Source organism: Vigna radiata, chromosome 11 (genome assembly GCF_000741045.1).
Source record: "Vigna radiata var. radiata cultivar VC1973A chromosome 11, Vradiata_ver6, whole genome shotgun sequence".
Lineage (NCBI taxonomy): Eukaryota > Viridiplantae > Streptophyta > Magnoliopsida > Fabales > Fabaceae > Vigna > Vigna radiata.
The window spans coordinates 188,178-201,704 of NC_028361.1; the positions used below are offsets into that span (position 1 = coordinate 188,178).

At 30.8% G+C, this 13,527-nt stretch overlaps 2 protein-coding genes across 3 annotated transcripts; one reads left to right on the top strand and one right to left on the bottom strand.

Annotated features, from left to right (window-relative positions):
• Window positions 1-1,365: 1,365 nt before the first annotated feature.
• LOC106777093 (RNA pseudouridine synthase 4, mitochondrial) lies at window positions 1,366-5,678 on the bottom strand. 2 transcript variants are annotated; one of them, XM_014664611.2, is made up of 9 exons: window positions 5,200-5,678; window positions 4,968-5,111; window positions 4,836-4,883; window positions 4,671-4,751; window positions 3,759-3,872; window positions 3,532-3,630; window positions 2,786-2,897; window positions 2,117-2,163; window positions 1,366-1,998 (listed from the first exon to the last, which is right to left on the bottom strand). In XM_014664611.2, exons 1-9 carry the CDS (start codon window positions 5,518-5,520, stop codon window positions 1,642-1,644), a joined length of 1,323 nt encoding a protein of 440 aa, XP_014520097.1. In that variant the 5' UTR covers window positions 5,521-5,678; the 3' UTR covers window positions 1,366-1,641. The 2 variants fall into 2 exon arrangements, with proteins under 2 accessions (XP_014520097.1, XP_022631450.1); XM_022775729.1 differs by lacking the exon at window positions 2,117-2,163 and having other exon boundaries at window positions 1,773-1,998.
• Window positions 5,679-8,290: 2,612 nt separating this feature from the next.
• LOC106776930 (methylthioribose kinase) lies at window positions 8,291-10,174 on the top strand. The gene is made up of 5 exons (XM_014664408.2): window positions 8,291-9,042; window positions 9,125-9,299; window positions 9,383-9,584; window positions 9,694-9,908; window positions 9,988-10,174. The coding sequence occupies exons 1-5, from the start codon at window positions 8,532-8,534 to the stop codon at window positions 10,151-10,153; spliced, it is 1,269 nt and encodes a 422-aa protein (XP_014519894.1). The 5' UTR covers window positions 8,291-8,531; the 3' UTR covers window positions 10,154-10,174.
• Window positions 10,175-13,527: the final 3,353 nt, after the last annotated feature.

A 13,527-nucleotide genomic window follows, 5' to 3' on the forward strand; every position in this document is an offset into this window, starting at 1 on the left:
TTACTCTTTTTTTAAATAATTAATAAAAGTCGAAAACGAATAAAATTATATATATATATATATATATATATATAATTTTATTATTTTCATGATTAAACTTCTTTCTATCATAAAAAAGATATAAAAGTATTGTTATAATAGTAATTGAAATAAAAATTATTATTAAATTAAAGAAAATTTCATAAAAAATAATTATAAAAAACTAAATATAAATTTTAGATATTTTTGATTTATTTTATAAATATTTTTTTAATATAAGTAATTTTTTTAGTTTTAAAACTAATTCTTTAAAAAGTAAAATGACAGAAAATTGTGTAAATACGAAGGATTTATCAATGTTAAAAATAAAACCATTATAATGAAAAGTAATCGTAAAAATAATTATTTGTATACTTTTATTGTAGGTAATTTTTTTAATTTTTAAGTAATTCCTTTTATTATAAATAGTTATTTTAGTTTAATAAAACAATCACCTAAAAGATAAAATGATGAGAATTTGTGTATATTGGAAGAAAAAAATTCATTTTACTAATGTTATTTTTAATATAAAAACATCTGAAAAATAAATATTTTTCAATTTATTTTATTAAAATACAAAGCAAATATCATGATTTGGAATGAATGACAATTTTAAAGGCAAATACTTGTTAAGGTGATTGTTACTAATTTACCATGCAGAGAAAGTTAAATTTATACAATTATAACAAGGTGCATTTAAGATAAAAGTCAACTAATTTAAACTTGGATATTTTAAGGACGTCTTATTTTAATTTGTTTACGTCAAAAATTTTACTTGTACTAAACTAACATATTGTAATGTTTTCTTTTCATTTTAGTTGTAATTTTGTTTCAACTTCAATATAATTTTTTAAAATATATTTTTTTATGTTACATACAATAAAACATATTACAATACAAATACTAGGTATTATTAAAAGGTCTCTTATAATTTTCAATTCAATCTGAATCAATTTGATCATTTTCTAAACATATCAATTAAACCTTTTTTTTTATTATTATATCATATCAACCAAAACTATTCTTAATTTTTTTTTAATCATTTTCTTTCACTTTTTCCTTTCTTTTCTTTTTTTTCCTTTCCATTTTCTACTTTCTTGTTTACACTTCTCTGCCCAAACATAAAATTAATCTTTTCTCAATAGAAACTCATACATATTGCTCTAACCATCTCTAAACCACAAACACAAATATAATAAAGATTCTACTCACACTTTCTTAAAATATGTCTAATTAATGGGTAATAACATTTCTATAGCATGGACAGCAAAAATATACTTACTGACAGGAAAAATATACCAGTTATCGTAATGTGGCTATGATGGACAAAATAAGATTGAAGGAACTGTTACAAAGTGGCAGATGATTCTCTCTTTCACTGGTTTAAATTCCTGTGAATCAACTGACCTGAATTTAATTCAATGACACTGCTATGTAGAGTAGCACTGTAGCATGACAGAGTCAGCATAGCTTTATGGTTAGGAAAAATGAAATTCCAAATGGTGTGACAACAAGCTCAAACCAACATCTGGTGAATTCTGAGGAAACCCGAGCGGAAGAATTTGCGTTGTAAAAATCGAGTGAACTATAATTTAGAAAGGCTGAGAAAGATAGACCATTAACTCAACAATTTGTGACATCCCAACTTCTTTGCATGTATAGAGGCAAATCCGCGACCAATTCAAGCCGTTCCACTTGTGAAAGATCACAATTGGAAAATGATTGCACATTTTGCAGTGCCTGAGATATATTGGGTAAGACTATTTGCTTGCAATGAAGATGTAAACGAGGATGGTTCTCAGAGATGCTCCCATTGTTCAAATTAAGGCCAAAGGGGAGTGTTTCTTCCTTGAAAAGCTCTTCACATGAGTCCTCCACATTAGACAAATCAAAACCTCCCCACTGCCTGTGAGCCTGCCATCCATACTTGTAGTCCCCAACTATCGGTGTACCTAACACCTCGGCACAGTGCACTCGAAGCTGTGGCACCAGTATACACTCTTAGAATAGAAATTATAGTGAGTCATATAAAATAATTTTAACATTTTATGTTCTGACTGACACAAATTTCAAATGATTCTTCCCTAGTTTTTGTTACCTGGTGTTTTCTACCAGTTAAAGGGGACAACTCCAACCATGTGTAACCTGCACTATGTGAGATGGCATAAGTAGGGGGTGCCAGATAAGAAGAGCTGAGGCGAAGCACTTGACAGGAAAATTCATGCTAAAGAGGGTAGACAAAAAATACACATCACAATTTTTCTACAAATGTAGGTTCAATATTGGCAAATATATGTTGTTGAGATTAAAATCAGATCCCCTCTAGCTGGTGCGTTTACTTATGCTTTTGGCAGACTGTAAATTCTATTTCCCAAACATGAAATAGTCAAAGTCATATTTGGTACGTGACCATTAGCTCTTTTTGTCAGGGACTCTCTGCCTTTCTAGTATCAAGTGGAAATGTTGAACAACATTATTTAGTAAAACAATTTGTAAGCTAAAATAGTTTGGAAGCATGCATTTTTTTACATCGCACAAACTTTATAAGCAGTATTGTTAAAATTTGCTTCCAGAACACTAACGACATTTAATGACCCCAACTCATTAACAATTAGTGAAAACGAGAGTGGCTGAAACTGGGGTCCTAAAGAGTTTAAAATATCACAAAAACATGTAACACGGGAAAATAATGGAATTTGTTCTTATCACTCTCAAAGAAAATTTGTGAAATTTAATCTTAGAATTAAAAGTAAGCTTCATTACCAACCTTGTGATGATGATGCAATCACTCGGTACTCTGTAATTGCATGCTGTGATGACAATGATGCAGAATTGTCAACTACAGTTATTCGATCAGATTTCCCATTGTCAACTACCACCTGAAAACAAATAAAGGGCTGCAAGTTTACAACATTATCAAGCAAGAATAAGGAGCTTTCTATAGCTACTCAAATCAATGTCCATTTATTTAAAGCTATAAGTTAATTTAGGTTGTAGGCTATTGCATAGTAAGTTGTAACTGTAAGGCCTAAGCTTTCATGTCATCATGCATTGCCAGATAGTTGGCAGCAATCCATGAATGTAGGGCTTCATTTTATGGATACTAAGAAGTTTTTTTTGAGCTTGCTGTTAAAGCATTAAAGGAACCATCGTGACTAAAACAAGGATTTATCAGAAAATCAGCTACCCATAAGAAGATAAAAGGATTAAAGGACTGAGGTAAATTCATCCTGCATAACACTCCCCACTATTTGAGGAAAATAATTGTTCAAACTTCCTTTGACAGTGAAAGCCATGATAAATTTAGTAATTACTGACAGCATATACTACTGGTTGCAGTTCAGTGCAAAGCATTTTTTTTATTTATGCACACTACAAAAGTAAACATTTTATAAGTTTGACAATTCTGATACGAAATGGATGAAGCATGCACAAAGCATAACATTCCAGGAGTAAGATTGACCAACTGAAATATTCTAGTAAACAGTTAACAAGCAACAATATGGATACAACCTTACCCAGTGAAGCAGTGACCAACCCCTTTGAACGTCTAGGACATCCAAGGACAAGTGCCCAATACCTTCTTTGTAGTATTCTCTTCTCTTCGCCAATCTATTTAAGATCAAACAGCAAAAAATCAAGAAAAGCAATGAAATGGACATAGACCCTAAGAAACTAATACTCTGAATGTTTTAGCATACACGAAGCATTTGATGTAAAAGAACAATTATTTTACTCACATCATCTAATGCCCTAGATGTTTTCTCCCGAAAGATGGAATGCAGAACTGTGGTACTTGTCTGTGTTCTTCCCATCACCAGTAGGCCAGAACAGTCTCTGTCTAGTCTATGCACCTAAAAACAATTTCGTTCAAGTATCAGCCTAATATCTAGTTCATGCTTCATGTATCCAAACAACCATCAATCATATTGGCACGGGACTAAAACACAAGGCAAATAATCCGACTAATTCCATTGAAGTTAAGTTCAAGCTTTGTAATGATTATAACAGATGAAACGGTATTTGATAGAAGAATAATAAATAATAATGTTTACCACTTTCTTTTACGAAGATACCACTGGGATTTTTCTAACTGTCGAGTCTTGAGTATACGAACAATTAAAGTTTATCTAATGATAAAATTAAAAAAAAAAATCCTGCAATTTTTATTAGATGTATTGTTTACAATTGCAAGCAATTCCTGATACTTCTAAAAGGGCATAAAAAAAATCTGTAATTGTACACTGGTGCAGGAAACAGTATATTGCTTCACAGAGGAAAAAGGCTTCATCGTGTCATGGGTTCTTAAATACTTATATTTTTGCCATTATACAAAAAACCAATGCAAAAATTTGAGCAGTAAGTTGAGTGCACGATCATCTTGAGTTCTTCCCTCCCAGGACACAAACAGCTAGAGCCAGTTGTTATGTGAAATCATTAGCAAAAGAACAATAAGCTGAAAATCAGTTTGCATTTGCCAAACACTCTATTTAACCCTTTTTTGTCGTCATAATAGATTAAATAACATGCTGAGGAAGAAACGAAGATAGATGCAATTATAAACAGTTTGGTACTAGAAAAGGCATGACAAAGTGAATGAAAAAGAAGAGATTGCACAAGTACAGATACGATAAAGATAATAAAGAGCTTACCAGACGAGGGGGTTCAGAGTATTCATAATTTAAACATGCAGCAGCTACCGCATCTAAACTGTGTTTGATATTAATGCCACCCTAATGAGAGACATGGAAAGCATGTGTAAGAATTAATGAGTGAAGAAGAGTATGGCATCCCCAGATGAGAGGGTGGGCCCATACCTGCACAGGCATTCCCGGAGGTTTGTTGAGGACGAGAATGGCAGGATCCTAAACACATTAACAAAGATTAAGATTAAGGTGAGAGGAACATATGAGACATGGAAAAAGAAAAAAGGAGTTAACGTTGAAAACCTTGAATATAACAAATTTGCGGATGAAGTTGATTTGTTGGGGAGTGAGAGGAGAATGAGGTTTGTGCGTAGGCGTTGGTTTTTGTTGAACAGATTGAGGCAGTAAAATCCGATCTCCAGCGTTCAAGGTGTACTTAGCTGCCACCTTCATTCCTCGATGTTATGATAATACGATGGGTGGTATAACAGGAGAAGAAGAAAAAATGAATGGAAGAGATGAGATGGGTGCTTACCCTTTTGAGTGTTTGCTGTTGCATGTCCATGTGAGGGGGAGAGAGAAGTCGAACTTGTCTCAGACGGAAAAGCTTGTGCAGAAGGGATATGGGGAGGTTTGGGCAGCAGCGAACAATCCATTTCAGCGCGGTGGTGGAAGTGGAGGAGAGTTGGTTTCCCTTTCCCTTTCTCTTTCCATTCACCTCCACGGTGGCAGTCGCCGCCACGGGAGGCAGCGTAAGCCATTTCTCCTCCAGCTGCCTTCCCGCCGACAAGTGCCGCCGACCACTCCTCAACGCTCTGAACATCCATTCTGCTTGTGCCGCCATCGTCAATCTCATCTTCACAGGGTTTCAGTTTACACCCTCTTCTCTCTTTCTTGTTTTTCCTTTCTTAGCAAAGCAAATCATAACACGTCCAAATTTAAATTTGAAAATCCATCAAATTTTCTACATCCTTGTAGCTCTATGATCATGGAGAAATGCATCTGAATCAGGGATAAATGTATTTTGAAAGGTTTATTAGAGGTGAGAAATTTAATTATTAAGATTATGGTGTTTCTCTGAAAAAACCTCTAAAAATTTAATAATTTAAAAAATAAAACAATTTCAATAAAAAAATCAAATTAATAGATTTTAATTTATTTATAGCTATATAAAATTTTCTATCTGGTTAACAAGCTATATACTAATATCCTAACAAATATTTAAAGAACGTTTTTTATTTTTTACATTATATTGAAAAAATAGTTTAAATTTTATGTTTTTTATTTGAACTTGACACTCACAATTGTCATAGATTCCTTCAAAATAATATTTGAAATAGTTAGCGCCTTAAACGTTGATGTGGTAAAACATGTATATTTTTCTAGCTACTATTCATGTCCACAGTATATACAGTAATACTACAATTGAATTTAAAACTTACTAAAGGTTGCACTTTATTATTGTAAAAATATAAAACATTTTATCCACGAAGACAACTCACAAATCACACCTATTAACTACTATAATTTGATGGTCAAGCGAATAAAAGACTAATATACCTTGTTAATATAATAGACTAAGCCTCTGTTCTTATGAATGGATTTGGGGGAGATGATTTGAGTGGATTTAAAGGTAATTTTGTTGTTGTTTTTTTAGTAGATTTGTGGGTAATTGAGAGTGAATTTGAGGGTAAAGTTTGTGAGAATTAGTGTAGGATTTGATTGATGTGATAAAATTAAAAAATTTGTTAAATTGGTAGAAATGAAAGATTACCAAAATGCCCCTAGTTATTTTAGTAATATAAAATGTTTTTTTAAATGTTATATTTAAATTTATAATTGTTAATAAAGAAAGGAAATTAATTTATAATAAGTGAAATTAATTTTTAAAATATTAAAAAAATATTTTTAAGTAAAAACATCAAAGCCTGGAACCGGATACGCACTCCATGTATCCGGATACGCTTCTTTTCCATTTTCTGAACAAAACTGTATCCGGATACAGCAACAGTGTATCTGGATACCTGCACCACATTCACGCCATCTTCATCATCAAGCTTCGTCTTCTTCTTCCGCCGGCGTCATCGGCCTCCTCCTTCGTCTTCATCATCCCCTCTGCACAACCACACGTCTTCCACCTGCAAAAAAGAAGGTGGATAACTATGCCCAAGACTGCAAAATCACATGGCAATGCAAAAGAACAGTTCTCTCGTGAAACAACAGAGGGTAGATGAGTCTTTTCCGATTAAATCATCGCAAATCCTCTCGTTTTTGCGAGATGGTGAGACAATGCATATAAGTCACTCGTCGCAAATCCGTCCGCGTACAATCCGTTCAAAGGAACGCAAAATTTGAAAGTTTCCTCGCTCGCAAATTGGTGTGCACAGTAAAATCAGTGCAAATGAACAAAGCGTAAGAGGTTATGAATGAAAATAGAAAAATCAACACTAAAAAATTGAATTAGTGAAAAAAAAAATCATCTCATATTTTATAATTTTAATGAAAGCATATTTAAAAAAAAAAACGTTAATTATAAAATATTCTTTTAAATATAACATTGGGAATACATTCGTGTGTAAGTATAGAAATATACATATGATGAATATCTTATTATATTTATTAGACAAAATTTAACATCACAAATTAAACTATTAGGCTCACATGTTGATTGGATAAATATATTAAACGAATTTATTCATATGTTAACCAGGTAAGTTTCTGAATAACATGAAATAAATATTTTCAAATACAAATATAATCATTTATATTATACGAATTTATCTTCAAATACAAATATAATCATTTATATTATACGAGTTTATTTGTACATTAATAAGATAGATTCATCAATACAAATTAAAAAAAAAGTTATCTACTAATTAAACAAAATTGTTACTCTTTAAACAAATTTAATGATATACAGTAAACTACTGTGATTATACAACAATTAAGTAAATATATTAATAAACATGAGTATATTTATATATTAATTAGATAAATCTAATAACTAGACGAATGTACCATTTTATGATTACATAAATCTCTTAATATACATAAAATTAAATTATTCACATACTGTTTATATAAGTCTAAGAATGTACTCTACACAAATATATCCATACAATCATTATACGAGTCTATTAGCATTTGTTAAATAGATTTTTTATACACTAATTATATTAATATATATATATATATATATATATATATATTAATTATTAGACAAATTTATTAATGTACATTAAGAGGTTACACATATAATGATTTAACGAATGTATACATATATACAAATTAAACAATTTTATTTAACATTATTTTCATGCTTTTAGTCCCACCAATAAACATAACACTGGAAATAATTATTCTATATATTTTTTTTTCATGTTATATCTTTCTTCTATTTTTACATTCTTATTTATAGCCTCACCTTTATATTTTTTGAGTTATATATATATATATATATATATATATATATATATATATAATTTTACATCTTCTACTATTTTACATCATTTGGGACTTTATAACGCTAAATAATATTTATTTTTAACCTCTTAATTTATATATGATTTAAATAAAAACAAAATTCGGTGATTAAAAATATCCAAGGCATGGAAATGAGCTTGGGTTGGTTAGTCATTGTGTAAGAAATGAAGTTTGGAAGGAGATTCCAGGAAGCTGTTGTGAATTTAAGCAGAAATTATTCGTGGTTGAAAAGTAGTGGGAAGAAGAAAGGTGAGGCACAACCGTAGATGCCAGTCACAATCATCTGGGAGGATGCAGTGGCAGGTTCAATGAACCAGGTTGCCATATGCATACATATTCCTTCCTCAGCTTAGAACCACAACCAAACAAAGTAACCCTAGAATGGCGTTTTTGGAGTTTACAAGACTTGATGAAAGGTCAGTGATAGAGTACGTGAAGAGCGTCGCCGCCCTCTCCTCCTTGCTGAAGCTGGACGATGAGGACGCCGCCACCGAGAAGCTAACCGTGAAAGAGATCGGAGATGGTAACCTGAACTTTGTGTTCCTGGTGAGCAACTCTTCCCATTCCGTTATCATGAAGCAGTCTCTCCCTTACATTCGTTGCATCGGAGAATCATGGCCACTGACGAAAGACAGAGCATACTTTGAGGCCATGGCCCTGGAAGAACAGGGTCGCATCACCCCTCACCATGTCCCACAACTCTATCATTTTGACCCAACCATGTCCTTGATCGCCATGCGCTACCTTCCCCCTCCCCACATCATACTCAGGAAAGGCCTCATCGCTGGAATTCAGTATCCGCTCCTCGCACGCCACATCGCACACTTCATGGCAAACACTCTCTTCTTCACTTCTCTCCTTTTTCACTCCACACTCGATCACAAACGCCAAGGTCAATGCTTTAACAAACCCAATTCATCGTTTGCCTCTGCTTTCATTCAAGTCCTAACCTTTTGGCTGATTCTTGTTTCTAGTTGCAAAATTCTGTGGGAATTCCGCCTTATGTAGGCACACTGAGCAGGTTGTTTTCTCCGACCCTTATCAAATTTCTCAATACAACCACTGGACTTCTCCCTATCTTGATCCTGATGCCGAAGCTCTTCGTCACGACAATCTCCTCAAGCTTGAAATTGCTATCCTCAAATCTAAGTATATGCCATTCCCACACTCTACTCTGCTATGCTCTGTTCTGCTCACGCACATCAACTTTCTAATAGTTTTTGCTCCTCCAGGTTCTCAGAGCAGGCCCAGGCACTCATTCATGGGGATCTGCACACTAGTTCTGTCATGGTTACTCTCGAATCAACTCAAATCATTGATCCAGAATTTGCATTTTATGGACCAATGGGTTATGACATCGGTGCTTTCTTGGGAAACTTGATGTTGGCTTTCTTTGCGCAGGATGGACTTGTTGATCAACCCGATCATAGAAAAGTACGTCCAATTCTAGTATTGACATTTTATCTGATTCTTAGACTTTCTCTCGTTAAGCTGTCAAAAACAGAAACTCTCTATTTATCTGAACAAAATAATGATTTTGCAGGCATATAAGGAGTGGATTCTTGAGACAATCGAAGACACTTGGAATCTCTTCTACAAAAATTTCGTTGCACTTTGGGATGAACACAGAAATGGTGCTGGCGAGGCATATCTTCCAGCAGTTTATAACAATCCTGAGGTTCAACTCCTTGCGCAGAAGAGATACATGACAGAATTGTTTCATGACAGTCTTGGATTTGGTGCTGCCAAAATGATAAGGTGATATAATTTAACAAAAGAATGGAAAAAGAAAATGAATTAGATAAAATTAATGTATGTATGTACGTATGTTTGACAGGAGAATCGTAGGAGTTGCGCATGTTGAAGATTTTGAATCCATTACTGATGCTGCTAAACGGGCTTCCTGTGAACGGAAGGCTCTTAACTTGGCTAAGATGCTTCTCAAAGATAGAACAAAATTTGAAGGCATTTCTCAGATTGTTTCAGCAATTCGGCAATTTTAGTATACACAAGTTTTTCACTAACTACTATGATGTGATTTTTAGGAGAATAACGGTGTCATAATATATTTTTATATTCGACATAGAAAATAAAGATAAAATGATTGTAAAAATATAAAATTTTGTACTTTAAAAAAAAAATATTAAATAAATGTATGATTTTAATATCTTGTATCTTTCCTCACTTAATTTAGATTTTTATTACATGGTAAAAGTTTGTACTTCTCTTATTTATATTATAAATTGATCGATACATAAAATATATTTTTTCTTTCCAAATAGAAATTATGTATAAAAACACGATTTTTATTTTTTAATATATAATTTTTAAATTGTGAATGCAAGCACGCTATTTTTTTTTTCTAAATTGATGTCTTTACCTTTTAAATTTGGAGTGGTTTAAGTTGTGCGTAAATATATATTTATTTTTCTCACAAAAAATGTTTTTATTGTGGAAGGTTATCATAGAAAATAGTCCATAAACGATTTTTATATTTATTTATTTATATGTTCAATGCCATTAATATTTATTATTCAAATTATTAATCTAATTATTATTATTTATTTCTTAAAACACATTCAATTAATACAGTTTATTTAATTAATAAATCCAAACATCTATTTAAAATTACAAACCATCTATACATTTTAAAATTTTCTAAATTTTTAAATGACAAAAGAAGCGGTTCTTTAAAAGAAACCAAACGAAGTGAAATTTTGTTCTTATTTTCTTTAAATCAGTTCGTTAATGAAGACACTAGTTCAGCTTCTTCTTCTTCTTCTTTTTTTTTTTCAAAATGAATAACTATTTTTAATTACTTTTGAAAAAATTGAAAAAAATATCACCATCTACTTAAAATAAGATATTAAGCATTTGATCGGGGAATTATCTCAATTTTAACAAAATATGATACCATGTCATGGTGGTTGTAGAAATTAAATTATATCATATTCAATTAAATTTAACCCTTAAATACTTTAAATATTAATAATAAATAAATAAAAGTAAGATTATGATTGTAATTAACAAAGAATGATAGTCCTATATTAATATACCATTTAAAGAAGTGTTTGAAACGTAATAAAAGAAAAAATAAAATAGAAATGATAAAATGTTCTTCAAAAAGAATAAAGCCCCTCTGAATGACTGAACAATATAGTCTTTTGTTAACAAAAATTCATCAATCTATCTAAACTTGCTAAAATTTCATTTAAATTTCAACTTTTAGTGACCTATTATCAATAAAATTTAATCTAATTCATTCGTTAATGTTTTTGTAATAATTAAAAAAAAATACCCGTGTCCACAAAATTATTTTAAAAAATTGACTATCTTTTACAAAATTTTCTCTTTGAATCGCTTTAAATAAACTCTATTTGTATGTGAATTTGTGATAAGTTAAAAAAAAAATTATTATATAAATAAAGTATATTTGAAGAATACTTACATGAAATATGTGAGATGTCGAGGAAATAATGATAAAAAGAAAAAATATAGTAAGGAGTGAAGGATGAAATGTAATTTAAGCTTAGAAGATAAGTTTATAATTACACGTATAATTTGAATAAAGATGTTGATGAGATTACATAGAGAAAATTGAAGAAATGGAAGTGTTGTTGTTCAGTGACCGCGTCCTCTGTGGCTTGGACCAGAGTAAGCTCTCTCCATTATTACAGAGAGGAAGAAGGATGAAGAAGAAGACGGATCATCTTTCAGCGGTCTCACTCCCTCAACGTTCATGGAGAAAGAGGCCAAAACCAAAAACATTACCACAAAACAATAATAAACACTCTTCATTTTCTTCCAATTCTCAATGAATCATGCTCTGCATCTACATCTATCAATATATATATACACCTTTGTTCTTTGACTTTCCTTCTCAGCTTTGAAATTTGAAGTTTTCAGCAGTAAAGATGTAATATAGAATGAGACTTGTTGAAGGGTTTATAGCTTCTACACTACAACCTACCCTCTTCTTTCTCTCACCTTATTTCTCTTCTTCAAAATACATCAACTTATTTTTATAATCACACATTTTCCAGCTGCTTCAAAGTTAAGTTTAGATTATAATATTCATATTTTCCTAACCTCAGTTCTTTGAAATGAAAAAGGTATTTATTATTATATTACAGTAATGTATTCTTTCAGAAGGAATGTTTTTTATATTTAAATTATTAAAATAAGTAAATAATATATTATATAGTTTTGGAAACATGGATGTGTCTTTTTTGGACTGTACATCCTTTTCCCATTAGAGAAGTAATTTATGATGATTGGACATGAGAATGAGATAGGAATAATAATGGGGAAGTATGCACAAATTGTTTACCTTCAAGATTTTTGCATCATTTTAGCTTTTCACGTTTCCACCAAATCTTACAAAAACCTACCAACCAAACAACTATCTCTGACCAAATTATATTAAGTTCTTTTTCTTGTATTCATATGTATACTATACTACATACGTACCTTAATCGGGTTTCCGTTAAGAAAATCGTTCTATTATTCTTTACCTTTTTATTTTAATAATTCCAACTACTGTTAAAGTCAAACACAAACCAGCTTAACTCGCGTATCTCACTTTTACCTATAGTAGTATGTCAGAAAAAGTAGGTATCAATCATATTAAAAAGTCAGGCAACTACGTAAATTCATTATTATTTTTTTCTTTATTGAAAAGCTGATGCCGGTTTATACTAGAATACTACTCTACTTTTTAATTAAACAAAACTTTATTAGATATTTTTATAATATATGTAAATGATTAAATTTTGATTTTGATTCGTTATTTTTTCCTTTTTATTTCCTTAAAAATCTGTAATTTCTAATATTGTATGATGCTATTTATTAAATTATGCATTAAAATAAAAGTCAAATCATCATTTCAAGTAATACATAAAAGTATCGTGATGTATAATCGACCTATAATATTTCAAAAACAAAATAAAAGTTGTGAAAATAAATGCAGTAATTTAATAAATAAAATCGACATATAATACTCAACATCTCTAAAAGCAGTAATAAGATGAGTATTAATAATTAATAGTAATGTAATATTTTAGAAGGATGAAAATAAAAAATATTTATAAGTAAATAAAATTAAAATTGACATATTTTATAAGAATTAGAAATAGTGATTTGAAACTTCATAAAATCAAGAAACAAAGAAAAAAGTTGCGAGGACCAAAATAAAAAACTGAACACCCATTTAAGATGAAACAGTTCTGATTAGTTTTTTTTTTGTTTTTGTTTTTTTTTGTTTTAGATAAACAGTTTTAAAAATTACCAAAATCTGTAGATTTTGAATAAATCATGGAATACAAACATTAGGAATATTTGATGATAATACTAGCAAATTTTATATTAGAAAGTGGTT

What these genes read in the sequence shown, in the direction of transcription:
- LOC106776930 (XM_014664408.2), top strand. Translation starts at nt 8,532, where the DNA reads ATGGCGTTTTTGGAGTTTACAAGACTTGATGAAAGGTCAGTGATAGAG. An exon ending in ATTGCTATCCTCAAATCTAA is followed by an intron (nt 9,300 to 9,382) that starts GTATATGCCATT and finishes TTGCTCCTCCAG; the next exon opens with GTTCTCAGAGCAGGCCCAGG. An exon ending in GGTGCTGCCAAAATGATAAG is followed by an intron (nt 9,909 to 9,987) that starts GTGATATAATTT and finishes TATGTTTGACAG; the next exon opens with GAGAATCGTAGGAGTTGCGC.
- LOC106777093 (XM_014664611.2), bottom strand. Translation starts at nt 5,520, where the DNA reads ATGAGATTGACGATGGCGGCACAAGCAGAATGGATGTTCAGAGCGTTG. An exon ending in AACAGCAAACACTCAAAAGG is followed by an intron (nt 5,112 to 5,199) that starts GTAAGCACCCAT and finishes CGAGGAATGAAG; the next exon opens with GTGGCAGCTAAGTACACCTT. An exon ending in TAACTGGTAGAAAACACCAG is followed by an intron (nt 1,999 to 2,116) that starts GTAACAAAAACT and finishes CTGGTGCCACAG; the next exon opens with CTTCGAGTGCACTGTGCCGA.